At 45.9% G+C, this 17,688-nt stretch overlaps 1 protein-coding gene across 1 annotated transcript; it reads left to right on the top strand.

Annotated features, from left to right (window-relative positions):
• Positions 1–464: 464 nt before the first annotated feature.
• Positions 465–17,547, top strand: LOC116953143 (glycoprotein-N-acetylgalactosamine 3-beta-galactosyltransferase 1-A-like). Its single transcript, XM_032973032.2, has 3 exons — positions 465–899; positions 3,357–4,027; positions 14,242–17,547. The coding sequence occupies exons 1-3, from the start codon at positions 725–727 to the stop codon at positions 14,395–14,397; spliced, it is 1,002 nt and encodes a 333-aa protein (XP_032828923.2). The 5' UTR covers positions 465–724; the 3' UTR covers positions 14,398–17,547.
• Positions 17,548–17,688: the final 141 nt, after the last annotated feature.

Here is a 17,688-nt window from a genome sequence, read left to right as displayed (position 1 = left end):
TTGATAATTAAAGACCACACTCCCACATGTGTAAGCAACATATTACAATTCTACTTTTAATACAAATCAGTTTATGCAGTAATACATGTTTGATTATTTAAAGGGTTTGTATGTTACTAGCTACTGTTTAAATAACACATTACTACACCAATTTTAACAACTTCATCAGAAAATACCAAAACATGTAATTCTTACCATGGGCCCATGGTGTAAATTGCAGTCTGCAACTTTAATCTGCTTTATCTCTCTGGCCTCTCTACATGTTATGAAGAATGGCCCTTACTTCGTATGTACGTTGAACCGTCTTTCGCACCGTACGTAGCCAACAGTGCCAATCGGAGGTACGAAACAGCGCCTCTTACAATTCTACTCACGAACGTGCCCAATGGTTTGTTGTTTGTTACCCCGTACTCATTTTTTTTAATAAACCTTCTCATCTCAACTGTAAGCGTGATTGATGGCATTTGACGATTCCGTCAAAGCAAGTCGCGGATCGCCCGAAGCGCGACCTCCTCCAGCGCGCCGCAGAGGAGGCGCCGCCTCCGCGCGTGCGACGGAGCGGGGAAGGATCAGGGAGGGAGGCGATCGTGCTTGCTGCTACTGCTGCTTTGATACGCTGCTATTGCCGCTGCTGTTGCCGCTCCTGCTACTGTTGCTGCTGCTGCTACTGTTGCTACTGCTATTACTACTGCTGCTGCTGCCGCCGCTCTCGCCCTGTTGAGCCATGTGCGCGCGGGACGCCCGCAGACGCTCCTGGCTGTTGCTCGCCCTCGGCTGGCTCGGCGGATTCTCCTGCTGCTACTTCTTCTCCGTGCACACGAAGAGGTGGCGGCACGCGCAGGCGGACGGCCGTCGCGGCGGACCCCTGGGCCACAGCCTGGAGGCGTCGAGCCGCTACGGTGAGCGACAAAGATGATTCGCTCGCCCGCAACGACCACTGCTGGACATCACAGCTCACCATGGCTCGGGCAATCAAAAACGCCGCAGTCGGTCTCATCGTAGAGGGTAACTCTGGAATAAACGATGACTAATTATACTTTCAAAGGTGTTGGGAGAGTAAACTCACGACATTTACGCTTCGAGTAACTCTGGCTTGTCCGCCCAATGTGGCCTACGTGTTAAACATGATAGCTGTAATTACTGGCGAAACGTCGTATTCGAAGTGTAAATGTTGTGGGTTTACTCTCCAACACACGGGTGTGCTGAACTAGTAACTAATTGGCGCGTTTTGTTTCCGTGACAAACCTTACTCAGGCTGTGTCGGGTAGTGGCGGGTTTGACGACACATTTGCTACTACTACGTGTTAAAAAAGACTTGAATTGGTGTGTGTGTGGGGTGCCTACCTACAATCACCATCTACGAACACATCCTGTTGTTTACACTTACATTTATTTACACTTGTTTACACTTCCAACTATATTCGAAGCTTTCGTGACTGCAGGAATTACTCTTTGGTTCTTTCGGTAAAGTCACGGGGAAAGAAATAAAATAATAGAATACGACGTTTCGATTGCAACACAGGCAACCATCATCAGGTACAAATGAATGAGAAAACAAATATAGTAAACTTGGAAATATAATGCAATACAACACAGAGAGTCGGCGAACACACCAGTCAACACCCTACACCTGGTGGATTGCGTTCTTCCAAAGATTGCTAAATTTGAGACAAAACATAGATACGGAGACAGACAGACATGCATACAAGCAGAGAGACTCACACAGAGACAGAGACACACACACATAGGCACACAGAAAGAAGTCTTTGTGTCGAGGCCTTAGAGAGGGGGGTGGGGCAGAGGGGGAGTTTAAATTAAATATTTATTTCTACGTACACTTACATTTGTCTACACTGTTGTTCACACTTGCCTACACACATTTTTTTCACCCACTTTCTCGTTTATGAATCTAGACTTCTCAATCTGAGCAGTGAACATTTTTTTCCCCCAGCAAATCAGGATAGTGTGGGTTGCAGTCACTCGAGGATGAACGGGGTTCTCAAGTGGAGTGTGCCCATCGTCTGAGCACAGTCGATGTTGATTGGGGAAATTTTAATCAAATAAACTATTTTTTATTTTACCAGATAAGGCCCACTGAGCTGTATAGCTATTTTTCAGAAGCGACCTGGCTCAAGCGACCGATCACAAATGATAGCTCAACGAAGTGGCTTATCATGTGGAATTGTGTAGTGTCAACGATTCAGAGACAGAGTTTCTAGGAGGCACTTTCTTTATTAACAACTTCCACGGTCTCGTCCACACACTCTCCACAGTAGCTTAGCCTAGCCTGTACACAACACTAGCCGTCTAACACTGATGGCGCTAACTGAGATAGCCAGCTACTATCCTTCGTAGCGCAATATCTAGCGGAGACGTTTAGCGACGACGGCGACGAGACGACAGAAACGACAAGACGAGTCCACTCCCAGAACCGGCAGCCTCGAGCCCCCACTCTCGGCTCCTTTTATGCCTGGCTCCGCCCTGACCGCGCTTCCCTTCTCGAACCCGCGAGCAGGTTCCAGGGGCCTCCAGATAGGGTCCTCCGTGAACCTTGCCCTAGTTCCTCTGCTCTGCCAACACACCCCGGCACGCCCTCACCGGCGTGTGTACTGTCTGTCCACTAGTTGCCTCTGCTGTCCACCAGCCAGCGCTATTACACTATAAATGTATAGCAGCCAAATACTCTAAATGCAAGTTTCTTAATGTAGAGGGAAAACCCACTACTACCATATAAACTGCTTCTTCGATTTACATCCAATATATTTGTCGTCGCACCTTTCAGGAACGCATCCCCAACAAACCGGGGCATTACTGTGTGTGTATATATATAAACCTTTACTTTGAAATGCAATAGATACTTTTTGCGGGGAATATTAAGTGTCCTAGTTTGGACATGAGCCTATTGAAGAGACTACAGAAGTAGCTGTGCAGTGTTACCTTCCAAGGCCGTGGCGTCCCCTGCTTGCTGTGAGAGTAACCGAATGAACGATGCCGCGTCTCACGAGGCAATAGAAACACTCATTGAATGCAATTGATGGTGTTACATATTTAACTTCGTGAATGTCATGTTGGATGTTTACAATACTTCCTTAATTCAGTAGAGGTCAACTGTCGGAGTGATGGCTCACGAACACGCGCATGCATTATTGAGCAGTAGAGCCTGGGGTCATGTCAGTCTGTGTCTGTTGCCAACTGGAATGGTTCTAGTTCCCTGCAGCATTGTCTGCTGCAGCTATAGACGTTGGCCTCGTGAGTTGATGGGAAATTCACAACTTTGAATCCGCACGGCGATAAACGAAGGCTTAAAATCACGTTGCGCGTGGACTTACACGCACGATGTCTTTCTCTGTTCGCAGGCCTAGACAACTCCACCGCGGAAGCGCTGAGCAAGAGAGTGCGCCTGCTGTGCTGGGTCATGGTCGATCCGAAGAGCGCCCCGGAGAAGATCCCGCACATCAAGGCATCGTGGGCCAAGCGCTGCGATGTGGCGCTCTTCATGAGCTCCCAGGCGGATGATGTCTACGGCACCATCGGCTTGCGGACGGAAGACGCCGCGGGCGGCAACCAATACTACAGAACCATTGACGCCTTCAAGTACGTTCACCGGCACCACCTCCGCGACGTTGACTGGGTGCTCAAGGCCGAAGATGACACCTTCATCGTCGTTGAGAACCTGAAGCTCCTGCTATCCAATTACTCAGCGGAGCAGCCCATCTTCTTCGGACGGAGATTCAAGTACTTCGTGAAGCAGGGCTACATGAGCGGGGGCAGTGGCTACGTGCTGAGCAGGCGTGCGGTGTCCAAGCTCGTGGAGGCCGTCGAGATGAAGGCGTGCGACGACGAGGCGAAGGCGGAAGACGTGGGCATCGCTGCATGCTTGGAAAAGATCGGGGTGGTGGCAGGGGAGTCCAGGGACCTGCTGGAGAGAGAGGCGTTCCACGGCGTGTTCCCGGAACAGCTGCTCACCTACGAGCAAGTTGGCCAACCTTTCTGGTACAGAGACTACTCATATCATCCGCTGAAGCTGGTGAGTCATGCACCGCTATTGTAATGGTGAACGAAAGGGTTACTGAACTCATAGCGATAATCATTGTCGATAAATCTTGTTCTTTCATATGTTGTGTTGCAGTGATAGTCAACTGACTTTTGTAACGGTAACAAAGATCACATATGTGTATGTATGTTGAACTTATTTTGCACCGTACATAATCAGAGGTGCGGGGGAATGAGAAAAAATATATACACACATTTAGCAGTTCTAAAGAAATTCGTTTTCAATCTAGATTTAAAAGTTAATTGTTCCTAATATCGAAAGAGCTTTCCAGATGGCCACAGAAGAGCAACTGAAAACGCACGATACTGTGACCGTCTTTGTTCGATCGTTATAAAGCAATATCTTGTTTTTTGGCCATTCAACAGTGTTGGTAGTTAAGCTGGTGGATCGTCTTGGTGCCGCCGCCTGATGGTTTGTTCCACTCTACAGTAGGAGGTGAAACCGTCTTTTATTTTATCCTTAGAAGATGAGTGAATCAGCCGTGCAATATCCGGAGTTTACGGAGCAGCGAGAGGCCAGGAAGCGGTTTGGTTGAGTCGCCCGACGAGGTCTTTTTTAACCACCTGTATGTCCCGCCATTCCGTACGCCATTGTTGTCGAAAAGGTGGCACACTGATCATTTTTCCAGTCAATAGTTTGAGTTGCTGACTAGAAATGGCGACGGGATTTAATGCGACCAAAAATGGTGACAGGCTTTTAGGTGACCAGAAATAGTGATGGGATTTTAGGCGACCAGAATTGGTGATGGGATTTTAGGCAACCAGAAATGATGGGATTTTATTTCGACCACATATGCTGACATGCTTTGAGGCAACCAGAAATGTTGACGGGTTTTTTTGTCAACCTGAATTGGTGACGGGATTTTAGGTGAGCAGAAATTGTCACGGGAATTTAGGCAACCAAAAATGGTGACAGGATTTTGTGACCAGAAATGGTGACGGGATTTTATGCGACCAAAAATGGTGACAGGCTTTTAGGTGACCAGAAAGTGATGGAATTTTAGGCGACCAGAATTGGTGACGGGATTTTGGGCAACCTGAATTGGTGACGGGATTTTAGGCAACCAGAAATGATGGGATTTTATGCGACCACATATGCTGACATGCTTTGAAGCAACCAGAAATGTTGACGGGTTTTTTTGTCAACCTGAATTGGTGATGGGATTTTAGGCGAGCAGAAATTGTCACGGGAATTTAGGCAACCAAAAATGGTGACAGGATTTTGTGACGAGAAATGGTGACGGGATTTTACACTAGAGAAATGGTGACGGGATTTAGGCGAGCAAAAATGGTGATGGGTTTTTTGGCGACTTGGATTGGTGACGGGATTTTGTGACCAGAAATGGTGATGGAATTTTATGCGACGAGAAATGGTTATGGGATTTTAGATGACCAGAAATAGTGACGGGATTTTAGGCGACCAGAATTGATGGGATTTTAGGTGACCAGAATTGGCGACAGTATTTTAGGCGACCAAAAATGGTTATGGGATTTTAGGCGACCAGAAATGGTGACGGGATTTTAGGCGACCAGAAATGATGGGATTTTATGCGACCAAATATGCTGACAGGCTGAGGCAACCAGAAATGGTGACGGGATTTTAAGCGAGCAGAAATTGTGACGGGATTTTAGGCGAGCAGAATTTGTGACGGGATTTTAGGCGAGCAGAAATTGTGACGGGAATTTAGGCAACCAGAAATGGTGACAGGATTTTGTGACCAGAAATGGTGACGGGATTTTACACTAGAGAAATGGTGATGGGATTTAGGCGAGCAGAAATGGTGATGGTTTTTTTGGCGACCTGAATTGGTGACGGGATTTTAGGCGAGCAGAAATGGTGACGGGAATTTAGATGACCAGAAATGGTGATGGAATTTTATGCGACCAGAAATGGTGACGGGATTTGAGGCGACCAGAATTGGTGACGGGATTTTAGGCAACCAGAAATGATGGGATTTTATACGACCAAATATGGTGACAGGCTTTGAGGCAACCAGAAATGGTGACGGGTTTTTTGGCGACCTGAATTGGTGACGGGATTTTAGGAGAGCAGAAACGGTGACGGGATTTTAGGCGAGCAGAAATGGTGACAGGATTTTGTGACCAGAAATGGTGATGGAATTTTATGCGACCAGAAATGGTTATGGGATTTTAGATGACCAGAAATGGTTATGAGATTTGAGGCAACCAGAATTGGTGACGGGATTTGAGGCAACCAGAATTGGTGATGGGATTTGAGGCGACCAGAATTGGTGATGGGATTTTAGGCAACTAAAAATGGTGACAGGATTTTAGGCGACCAGAATTGGTGATGGGATTTTAGGTGACCAGAATTGGTGACGGGATTTTAGGCGAGCAGAAATTGTGACGGGATTGTAGGCAACCAGAAATGGTGACAGGATTTTAGATGACCAGAAATAGTGACGGGATTTTAGGCGACCAGAATTGATGGGATTTTAGGTGACCAGAATTGGCGACAGTATTTTAGGCGACCAAAAATGGTTATGGGATTTTAGGCGACCAGAAATGGTGACGGGATTTTAGGCGACCAGAAATGATGGGATTTTATGCGACCAAATATGCTGACAGGCTGAGGCAACCAGAAATGGTGACGGGATTTTAAGCGAGCAGAAATTGTGACGGGATTTTAGGCGAGCAGAATTTGTGACGGGATTTTAGGCGAGCAGAAATTGTGACGGGAATTTAGGCAACCAGAAATGGTGACAGGATTTTGTGACCAGAAATGGTGACGGGATTTTACACTAGAGAAATGGTGATGGGATTTAGGCGAGCAGAAATGGTGATGGTTTTTTTGGCGACCTGAATTGGTGACGGGATTTTAGGCGAGCAGAAATGGTGACGGGAATTTAGATGACCAGAAATGGTGATGGAATTTTATGCGACCAGAAATGGTGACGGGATTTGAGGCGACCAGAATTGGTGACGGGATTTTAGGCAACCAGAAATGATGGGATTTTATACGACCAAATATGGTGACAGGCTTTGAGGCAACCAGAAATGGTGACGGGTTTTTTGGCGACCTGAATTGGTGACGGGATTTTAGGAGAGCAGAAACGGTGACGGGATTTTAGGCGAGCAGAAATGGTGACAGGATTTTGTGACCAGAAATGGTGATGGAATTTTATGCGACCAGAAATGGTTATGGGATTTTAGATGACCAGAAATGGTTATGAGATTTGAGGCAACCAGAATTGGTGACGGGATTTGAGGCAACCAGAATTGGTGATGGGATTTGAGGCGACCAGAATTGGTGATGGGATTTTAGGCAACTAAAAATGGTGACAGGATTTTAGGCGACCAGAATTGGTGATGGGATTTTAGGTGACCAGAATTGGTGATGGGATTTTAGGCGAGCAGAAATTGTGACGGGATTGTAGGCAACCAGAAATGGTGACAGGATTTTGTGACCAAAAATGGTGACGGGATTTTATGCAACCAGAAATGGTTATGGGATTTTAGATGACCAGAAATGGTCATGGAATTTTAGATGACCAGAAATGGTGACAAGATTTTAGCCAACCAGAATTGGTGACGGGATTTTAGGCAACCAGAAATGACAGGATTTTGTGACCAAAAATGGTGACGGGATTTTATGCGACCAGAAATGGTTATGGGATTTTAGATGACCAGAAATGGTTATGGGATTTTAGATGACCAGAAATGGTGAAAGGATTTGAGGCAACCAGAATTGGTGACGGGATTTGAGGCGACCAGAATTGGTGACGGGATTTTATTCAACCATAAATGGTCACAGAATTTTAGGTGACCAGAAATGACGGAATCTTAGGCAACCAGAAATGATGGCATTTTATGCGACCAAATATGCTGACAGGCTTTGAGGCAACCAGGAATGGTGACGGGTATTGAGGCAACCAGAAATGGTGACGGGATTTTAAGCGAGCAGAAATTGACGGGATTTTAGGCGAGCAGAAATTGTGACGGGAATTTAGGCAACCAGAAATGGTGACGGGATTTTATGCGACCAAAAATGGTGATGGGATTTTACGCGACAAAAATAGTGACAGGATTTTAGGCGACCAGAATTGGTCACGGGATTTTAGGCGACCTGAATTGGTGACGGGATTTTAGGTGACCAGAAATGTTGATGGGATTTTAGGCAACCAGAAATGATGGGATTTTACACGACCAAATATGCTGACAGGCTTTGAGGCACCCAGAAATGGTGATGGGTTTTTTGGCGACCTGAATTGGTGACGGGATTTTATGCGACCAAAAATGGTGATGGGATTTTACGCGACAAAAATAGTGACAGGATTTTAGGCGACCAGAATTGGTCACGGGATTTTAGGCGACCTGAATTGGTGACGAGATTTTAGGTGACCAGAAATGTTGATGGGATTTTAGGCAACCAGAAATGATGGGATTTTACACGACCAAATATGCTGACAGGCTTTTAGGCACCCAGAAATGGTGATGGGTTTTTTGGCGACCTGAATTGGTGACGGGATTTTATGCGACCACAAATGGTGATGGGATTTTAGGCAACCAGAAATGGTGACAGGATTTTGTGACCAGAAATGGTGATGGAATTTTATGCGACCAGAAATGGTTATGGGATTTTAGATGACCAGAAATGGTGACAGGATTTTAGATGACCAGAATTGGTGACGGGATTTAAGGCGACCAGAATTGGTGACGGGATTTGAGGTGACCAGAATTGGTGACGGGATTTTAGGCGACTAGAATTGGTGACAGTATATTAGGCGACGAAAAAAGGTTAAGGGATTTTAGGCGAGCAGAAATGGTGACTAAGATTTTAGGCGAGCAGAAATGGCGACGGGATTTAATGCGACCAAAAATGGTGACAGGCTTTTAGGTGACCAGAAATAGTGATGGGATTTTAGGCGACCAGAATTGGTGATGGGATTTTAGGCAACCAGAAATGATGGGATTTTATTTCGACCACATATGCTGACATGCTTTGAGGCAACCAGAAATGTTGACGGGTTTTTTTGTCAACCTGAATTGGTGACGGGATTTTAGGTGAGCAGAAATTGTCACGGGAATTTAGGCAACCAAAAATGGTGACAGGATTTTGTGACCAGAAATGGTGACGGGATTTTATGCGACCAAAAATGGTGACAGGCTTTTAGGTGACCAGAAAGTGATGGAATTTTAGGCGACCAGAATTGGTGACGGGATTTTGGGCAACCTGAATTGGTGACGGGATTTTAGGCAACCAGAAATGATGGGATTTTATGCGACCACATATGCTGACATGCTTTGAAGCAACCAGAAATGTTGACGGGTTTTTTTGTCAACCTGAATTGGTGATGGGATTTTAGGCGAGCAGAAATTGTCACGGGAATTTAGGCAACCAAAAATGGTGACAGGATTTTGTGACGAGAAATGGTGACGGGATTTTACACTAGAGAAATGGTGACGGGATTTAGGCGAGCAAAAATGGTGATGGGTTTTTTGGCGACTTGGATTGGTGACGGGATTTTGTGACCAGAAATGGTGATGGAATTTTATGCGACTAGAAATGGTTATGGGATTTTAGATGACCAGAAATAGTGACGGGATTTTAGGCGACCAGAATTGATGGGATTTTAGGTGACCAGAATTGGCGACAGTATTTTAGGCGACCAAAAATGGTTATGGGATTTTAGGCGACCAGAAATGGTGACGGGATTTTAGGCGACCAGAAATGATGGGATTTTATGCGACCAAATATGCTGACAGGCTGAGGCAACCAGAAATGGTGACGGGATTTTAAGCGAGCAGAAATTGTGACGGGATTTTAGGCGAGCAGAATTTGTGACGGGATTTTAGGCGAGCAGAAATTGTGATGGGAATTTAGGCAACCAGAAATGGTGACAGGATTTTGTGACCAGAAATGGTGACGGGATTTTACACTAGAGAAATGGTGATGGGATTTAGGCGAGCAGAAATGGTGATGGTTTTTTTGGCGACCTGAATTGGTGACGGGATTTTAGGCGAGCAGAAATGGTGACGGGAATTTAGATGACCAGAAATGGTGATGGAATTTTATGCGACCAGAAATGGTGACGGGATTTGAGGCGACCAGAATTGGTGACGGGATTTTAGGCAACCAGAAATGATGGGATTTTATACGACCAAATATGGTGACAGGCTTTGAGGCAACCAGAAATGGTGACGGGTTTTTTGGCGACCTGAATTGGTGACGGGATTTTAGGAGAGCAGAAACGGTGACGGGATTTTAGGCGAGCAGAAATGGTGACAGGATTTTGTGACCAGAAATGGTGATGGAATTTTATGCGACCAGAAATGGTTATGGGATTTTAGATGACCAGAAATGGTTATGAGATTTGAGGCAACCAGAATTGGTGACAGGATTTGAGGCGACCAGAATTGGTGATGGGATTTTAGGCAACCTAAAATGGTGGGATTTTACGCGACCAGAATTGGTGATGGGATTTTAGGCAACTAAAAATGGTGACAGGATTTTAGGCGACCAGAATTGGTGACGGGATTTTAGGTGACCAGAATTGGTGACGGGATTTTAGGCGAGCAGAAATTGTGACGGGATTGTAGGCAACCAGAAATGGTGACAGGATTTTGTGACCAAAAATGGTGACGGGATTTTATGCGACCAGAAATGGTTATGGGATTTTAGATGACCAGAAATGGTTATGGAATTTTAGATGACCAGAAATGGTGACAAGATTTGAGCCAACCAGAATTGGTGACGGGATTTTAGGCAACCAGAAATGACAGGATTTTGTGACCAAAAATGGTGACGGGATTTTATGCGACCAGAAATGGTTATGGGATTTTAGATGACCAGAAATGGTTATGGGATTTTAGATGACCAGAAATGGTGACAGGATTTGAGGCAACCAGAATTGGTGACGGGATTTGAGGCGACCAGAATTGGTGACGGGATTCGACCATAAATGGTCACAGAATTTTAGGTGACCAGAAATGACGGAATCTTAGGCAACCAGAAATGATGGCATTTTATGCGACCAAATATGCTGACAGGCTTTGAGGCAACCAGGAATGGTGACGGGTATTGAGGCAACCAGAAATGGTGACGGGATTTTAAGCGAGCAGAAATTGACGGGATTTTAGGCGAGCAGAAATTGTGACGGGAATTTAGGCAACCAGAAATGGTGATGGGATTTTATGCGACCAAAAATGGTGATGGGATTTTACGCGACAAAAATAGTGACAGGATTTTAGGCGACCAGAATTGGTCACGGGATTTTAGGCGACCTGAATTGGTGACGGGATTTTAGGCAACCAGAAATGATGGGATTTTACACGACCAAATATGCTGACAGGCTTTGAGGCACCCAGAAATGGTGATGGGTTTTTTGGCGACCTGAATTGGTGACGGGATTTTATGCGACCAAAAATGGTGATGGGATTTTACGCGACAAAAATAGTGACAGGATTTTAGGCGACCAGAATTGGTCACGGGATTTTAGGCGACCTGAATTGGTGACGAGATTTTAGGTGACCAGAAATGTTGATGGGATTTTACACGATCAAATATGCTGACAGGCTTTGAGGCACCCAGAAATGGTGATGGGTTTTTTGGCGACCTGAATTGGTGACGGGATTTTATGCGACCACAAATGGTGATGGGATTTTAGGCAACCAGAAATGGTGACAGGATTTTGTGACCAGAAATGGTGATGGAATTTTATGCGACCAGAAATGGTTATGGGATTTTAGATGACCAGAAATGGTGACAGGATTTTAGATGACCAGAATTGGTGACGGGATTTAAGGCGACCAGAATTGGTGACGGGATTTGAGGCGACCAGAATTGGTGACGGGATTTTAGGCGACTAGAATTGGTGACAGTATATTAGGCGACGAAAAAAGGTTAAGGGATTTTAGGCGAGCAGAAATGGTGACTAAGATTTTAGGCGAGCAGAAATGGCGACGGGATTTTAGGCGACCATAAATGGTGAATGGATTTTAGGCGACCAGAAATGGTGATGGGATTTTAGGCGACTACAATGAGGGCGGCGAAGATCGTCACAAATCGTGGGTTTCCATATCACCTTTTTGCCGCCTCTTGGCGCAAACGTGGAGCGACGATGTTTGACCACACAGAAAGCCACGTTGCTGTGCGTCGATTGGCGGGCCCCCGCGATGGTTTGCGACACATCCAGAGTTTAGTTCGTGCGTTGCCACCCCACAATGGCATGCAAAATGTGGCCGTCTAAAGCAGTGCTTCTCAACCGGGGGCATGCGGGGGGGGTACATGGCAGTGTTCCAGGGGGTGCTTGAAGTGATGCATTCAATTATTTAATACGTGAGTCATTGGTGAATAATCATGTATGAATCTGCCAATATAACTGCAATAAAATTTTAATACATATGGTAACCTAGACCGATATAAAAGAGCTTTCTCAACTCACTGATCGTCAACAAAGTTGCTTCTAAGAGTAACCAACAAGCGTGGACAAATTGCGTCATGCATGCTGAGCGTCCATTGAATTTTGTATTCGCTTACAGTTACTTAGCTAGTTAGGATACCTCACAAAATAGACCATTGGTTAAAATATTGATGTTCATTATTCATACATTTACTTATCATGTATGAATAATTAACATACTCGGTTAAAACACAATTTAACGAGGGGGGGGTACAGCAGTAGCCCAACAAGGTTGAGAAGCACCACCTTTCAGGACTGGAGCGATTGCTCCCCAGAGTGGACAGTGTCTGTCCTCGATTTGACCTTGGCAATCATCCTCCGGAGACGTTCTTGTCAAGTTAGGATCCAGCCAAGGGCGATGACGAGGTCCGTCGGGTGTCGGTTTGTGACCTCGGTTCGTTCCAACTCATACTTTTAGGGATGTCTGTGCGCACCAACTGCTTAGGTGGAAGGTTGACGATCATATTTTTGTGTTTTTGGTTGGGAGAGAAGTGAAAAAAGATTCCAATGTTGTGAGAACTTCATTCTGGGTGGCCTTGAGGTCTGGCAGATTGAGATCGGTGCTTCGGGCAGCCGATGTCCGATCAGTGGCCGACACAGATGAGCACGAGAACACGACAGGCAGGTCACGGTCGTGTACCCGTTGACTAGTGACGGTGCAAGCACGGACTCTTGCGGGTCGAGGGGCGGCTGGATGGGTTCCCTACGTAAGCGGTTCTTAACCTGGGGTGCATGCATCCAATAGGGGTGCGAGATGCCCTTTTTGGGGGTACGAGAAATGCCAGATTTTTTTAGAAGGTAAATCACCTAAACAACTATTTTGTTTCATCAAACCCTACGTATTTATTCACAATGTAATTTTTTTTTACGATCGAGAATCAAAGGGGTGCAAGGCTGCAGTAATGTTGAATAACCACTGCAATGAGGACACCAAACCTGCGGCGGTTCGTAAGCAGCGCAAGCAGTGACTTCGCATCGAGTGCTTCTTGATCAGAGGGAAAGCGTTGGAATGGGGAACATTGGGGAGGAGAGGCCATGGAGGACGGTGAAAACAGCGAGTGATCTTCAGTAGGTCGGGAATTAGATTGGGAGATAGATCTGAGGGTTGGAATTCTGTCATTCATTTGCCAAGTTGTCGAGTATTCGATTTGCATTGGATTTGTCATCATATACTCACGCGGACAATGTTGATAGCTACTGCGGTGATGCATGGAAAGACAATCAGGGAAAATGTATGTTATTCGGAAGTAAGATTAACTTGAATATTGGCAAAACAAAACCAAAGTGACTAATTATTTCCTCTTATTTCTGACAATAAAAGTTTAAATAATTGGAAATCTGTACATTGATACTACTGCATGGTGTTTTTTTTGTCACAAATACAACCTCATAGGCCACGATTTTTTTGTATTTAAACAGGTAAGCGCCACTTAGCAATGTAGCTCTTTTTCATAAGCGACCTGGCCACAAACGATAGCTCAACGAAGTGACTTACCATGTGGAAATGTATAGTAGCCAAATACTCTAAACGCACGTTGATTCTAAATGGAGGGAAAACCAGAAGTACCTGAGAAAAATACACGCGACCACGGGGGGAGATACACACGCAAACTCAAAATATACAGCAGGCGTCCGGGTCGAGGTTGAACCCACGACCTCATGCATACCAGGCGAGGTAGTTAACATCTCCTAGCCACCGTGGCGCCCTTACATCGCGAGAACCGCCGTTTGACTGTGTTCCGCCGCGCCTCCCCGTGGCTCGCAGGGTCCCGACTGCTGCTCGGACTTCTCCATCTCGTTCCACTTCATGGCGCCGGAGTGGATGTACGCATTCGAGTACTTCGCCTACCACCTGCGCCCATACGGCTACCAGCATCGCCCCACGCCCATTCGCAGAGATTATTTGTGGGACTCGTATTAAGAACTCTTTATGTGAAAGTAATCCGTGATCAAGCGGCGGAACTGCTTTTTGTGTTTAGTTTGTTTTCCTTTCCACCGCGCACCTCCGATTAGCGCGGTTGGCTACATACGATGTGAAAGAAGATCAACATACATACATACACACATAAAGACCCATACACCCATATGCAGACCCATAGTCTCACACAGAGACCCATAGACTCACACAGACACCCATAGACTCACAGAGACCCATACATCGAAAATCATTTCTTTAGAGCTTATTTTTGTGTTTAGTTTGTTGTCCTTTGCCCACACCTCTGATTCGTTTGGTTGGCTATGTACAGTGCAAAAAAAGTTCAACATACATACGTTGATTGCATACATTGAAAATACAGATTTGGGACGTCATCTTTTTCACCGCAGACCAAATCCGGACATGTTTCTCAGTCAGCATGGGGTCTACCAACACTGTGCAGTATTCTTCAATAACGTTAAACACAATACCGGTACCAGATCTCAGCACAAATCAATTCTTGCCACCTGAACTGAGACACCAATTCCCCCACTGCCAGCCAGGTGGCAAGCCTACAAACAAAACCCTAAATACAGCGGAACAATTAAAATCGGTTTTGTGGCGGTGGGGTAAAAGCGAAATTGTAGCTCGGCGAAGTAACTTTTGAAAAAACTATTTTTACAAAAGACTGAAATTGTTATCAGATGTAGTTTCACTGCCTCAATTTAACACACAGAGGACAGTCAGGGGCATTAATTGGGGACTTCGTTAGCAGCGGGCGGTTGCGTGGAGGGAGCCAATTTTTGCTACTGTGCGGTGGCATCAGAAAGTCACCAAACTGCCATATGACAAAACGCGCAGGCGTAGAGAGCCGTGGCCTTGCACGAACATTACGTTAACACCAAGCAGGGAGTGGCGGCACACGGACCCTCCACCCTGCAGTTTGGAGGCAACGGTTGGTGGATCATGCAGAGATTTTGTTGAGTTTCCAAAACTGGCAGGAGTTGCAAGGTGGCAAGTGGGTTGACGAAGCAATCTTTGCAGGCGATTTAGTGTTGTCCCCCGGTATGCGGAGGGTTTTAGGGCACCGCAGGTTCCTTCAACATGCAAACAACATTCCTGAATAGCTGCCAAATGTCACGATGCAGAACCCTCCTGAACAACAGCATTGGGACTCACCGATGCATTTCTGGATGAATAAATGACATCGTGATTCGGGTACAAAACCTACAAGAGCACGCCCAGTGTATAACTCAGATGCACAAGGGAATCAAGGACTTGTCATGTTCTCAGCCGAATATTAATGATGAATTCTTAAAGAGATGTAGAGATGTGCCTCCGAGGTGAGAGCGCCGAGCCGAAGTTGTGGAGCTCCCGGGTCAAAATACGGTTTACAGCCACCTGTGATTAAAGCACGTTCTCAAGTTGCGTCCCATGCTCTCAGCCCAGTCAACAATGGAAGCATAAAAAAGCCATCGTGTTAAAAACATATTTTGAACTAATTTAGATAAATTCCAGCCACGAGATCACAATTTTATTTTACTGTCGTGCAATGAACAACACCATAGCAGCGTATGGGAAAATGCAATCCCGTGGGTGAGCGGGGTGAAGTAGCTGCTACCTGCAGGGTTTAGAGGGGCTTGTGGGCACGACCCTCACTGGGGGTCGCGCCACTCTGCAAGCGTGTGAAAAGCATTGTTGCCTGACGTGATGCCAGTAAGCAAGCAGGGAATAAAACTTGGAAAAAATGAACAACGCTTGCATGCACTTAGGGAGGTTAGTTAAGTATATACCGAGGTTTTACTGTGACGTTGCCATTGCACTGCATCTGTGGGCGCCAACGCATATAGAACCGTGTGTTACGCAGCACTTGTTTGGAAAACGCTTGTGGTGTAAGGGCTCTAAATAACGCATCAACCTCGATTATCTTTTTAATTAAGAATATTTTACAAAGTACTTCGGTGTGCAAGCATTTTGGCAGCTTTGAAATCGCAAATATTTGCTGCAGCAAAAGACAAATTACTTCAAACCAAACGACCGTACTTGCCGAAGACAAATCAGGGGAATGCCTGCCGACAATCACCACAGGACGCATCGGCCATCGCTTTAAGGCATCCAGTTGCCCTTGGAAACACTAACACAGACTTCTCAACACGTAGCAGCAGCAGCCGCAGTAGCAGAACGCAATGACGTCCTGTGAACGGATCGTCCACTCCCACCAATTTTTAGAATGTATACGATTGTTTCCGATGACGTTTGTCGACTACGTTCCGGAACGTTCGGCGACCAATGGGGGAATCCATCCAGTGGAGGCTGTCGGAAGACGAGTCCACGCGATCGTCTGCCACGGTCAGCATTTCCGCAGACGTCCAGAAATACACTCCACACGTTCAAAACCCAAACATCCGCACCTCTTAGCTTTGACATTCCTCCTCCTCGAAGACACTGCTGGTGCAACCATGAACCATGTCAGAACATCAAGAGGCCGAGGAGCACATCTCCTTCATGAATGGAAAGACAAGCCACAGTCATGCGATCGTGGCCATGCAACCCAAACTACTGAACCATACAGTAAACCCACTGTGGTCTGTGCTGCTTCAATCGAGGAGGAACAGCAGCAAAACGACACAAACTCTCTCTCTTGAAGCCCTCTCTTGGCTAGCAAACCTCGACGCTGGCATTCAGCTCCTGAACACATTGCTGCTGCCATCGTGCGACAGAAACTGGCGTGTCATTGGGGATGGATACAAGAGGCGTTGCAGGATGCTACTGGTTACGCTTAGGATCACCTCGTTGACCTGCAGCTCAAAGCAAGCCAATGCAAACACCTTTATACTGCCGATTGGCACCTCGCTTTTAAAACAGAACTTAGTAAAAGCCAAGAGGTTCTCCATTAACCATACAATTTTGCGAAGGGGTCAATTACTTGGAACAAATGTTCCTTCCATGCACTAAGATGAAATGCTGCTTTGCCAACAGCGCCAGATTTCCGACAATTGCGAAGTAGGGGCGCATTCTGTGGACAAAGTTAATGTGAAAAGCAATCGTGTGAAAATGGAAACGCAAGGAAATATAAAATGTCAAATTTCCCATGTCTCTGTAAAAGCTGCGCGTTATGGATGGACTGTTGTAACGGTATTAAAAGTGAATTTTAAAGGTGCGACTGAAGACTGTCTTCATGTACATGTTTGTAATCGCTATTTGATGATGTACCAGACTGTGTTGGTGATAGCGAGTTATGTTATGTTGAAAACCAAGGTGAAACGATCACAACCACACCTCAGTCGCATCCACCCT

The sequence above is a fragment of the Petromyzon marinus genome, chromosome 50, assembly GCF_048934315.1.
Source record: "Petromyzon marinus isolate PM22_M1 ecotype Great Lakes invasive population chromosome 50, UKy_Petmar_22M1.pri1.0, whole genome shotgun sequence".
In the NCBI taxonomy this organism is placed as follows: domain Eukaryota; kingdom Metazoa; phylum Chordata; class Hyperoartia; order Petromyzontiformes; family Petromyzontidae; genus Petromyzon; species Petromyzon marinus.
Note: the sequence above shows the minus strand (reverse complement) of the source record. Positions and strands in the feature narration are given on the sequence as shown.

Coding starts and splice junctions, on each gene's coding strand:
- LOC116953143 (XM_032973032.2), top strand. CDS start 725: ATGTGCGCGCGGGACGCCCGCAGACGCTCCTGGCTGTTGCTCGCCCTC. Junction 900..3,356: donor GGAGGCGTCGAGCCGCTACG/GTGAGCGACAAA, acceptor CTCTGTTCGCAG/GCCTAGACAACTCCACCGCG. Junction 4,028..14,241: donor CATATCATCCGCTGAAGCTG/GTGAGTCATGCA, acceptor CGTGGCTCGCAG/GGTCCCGACTGCTGCTCGGA.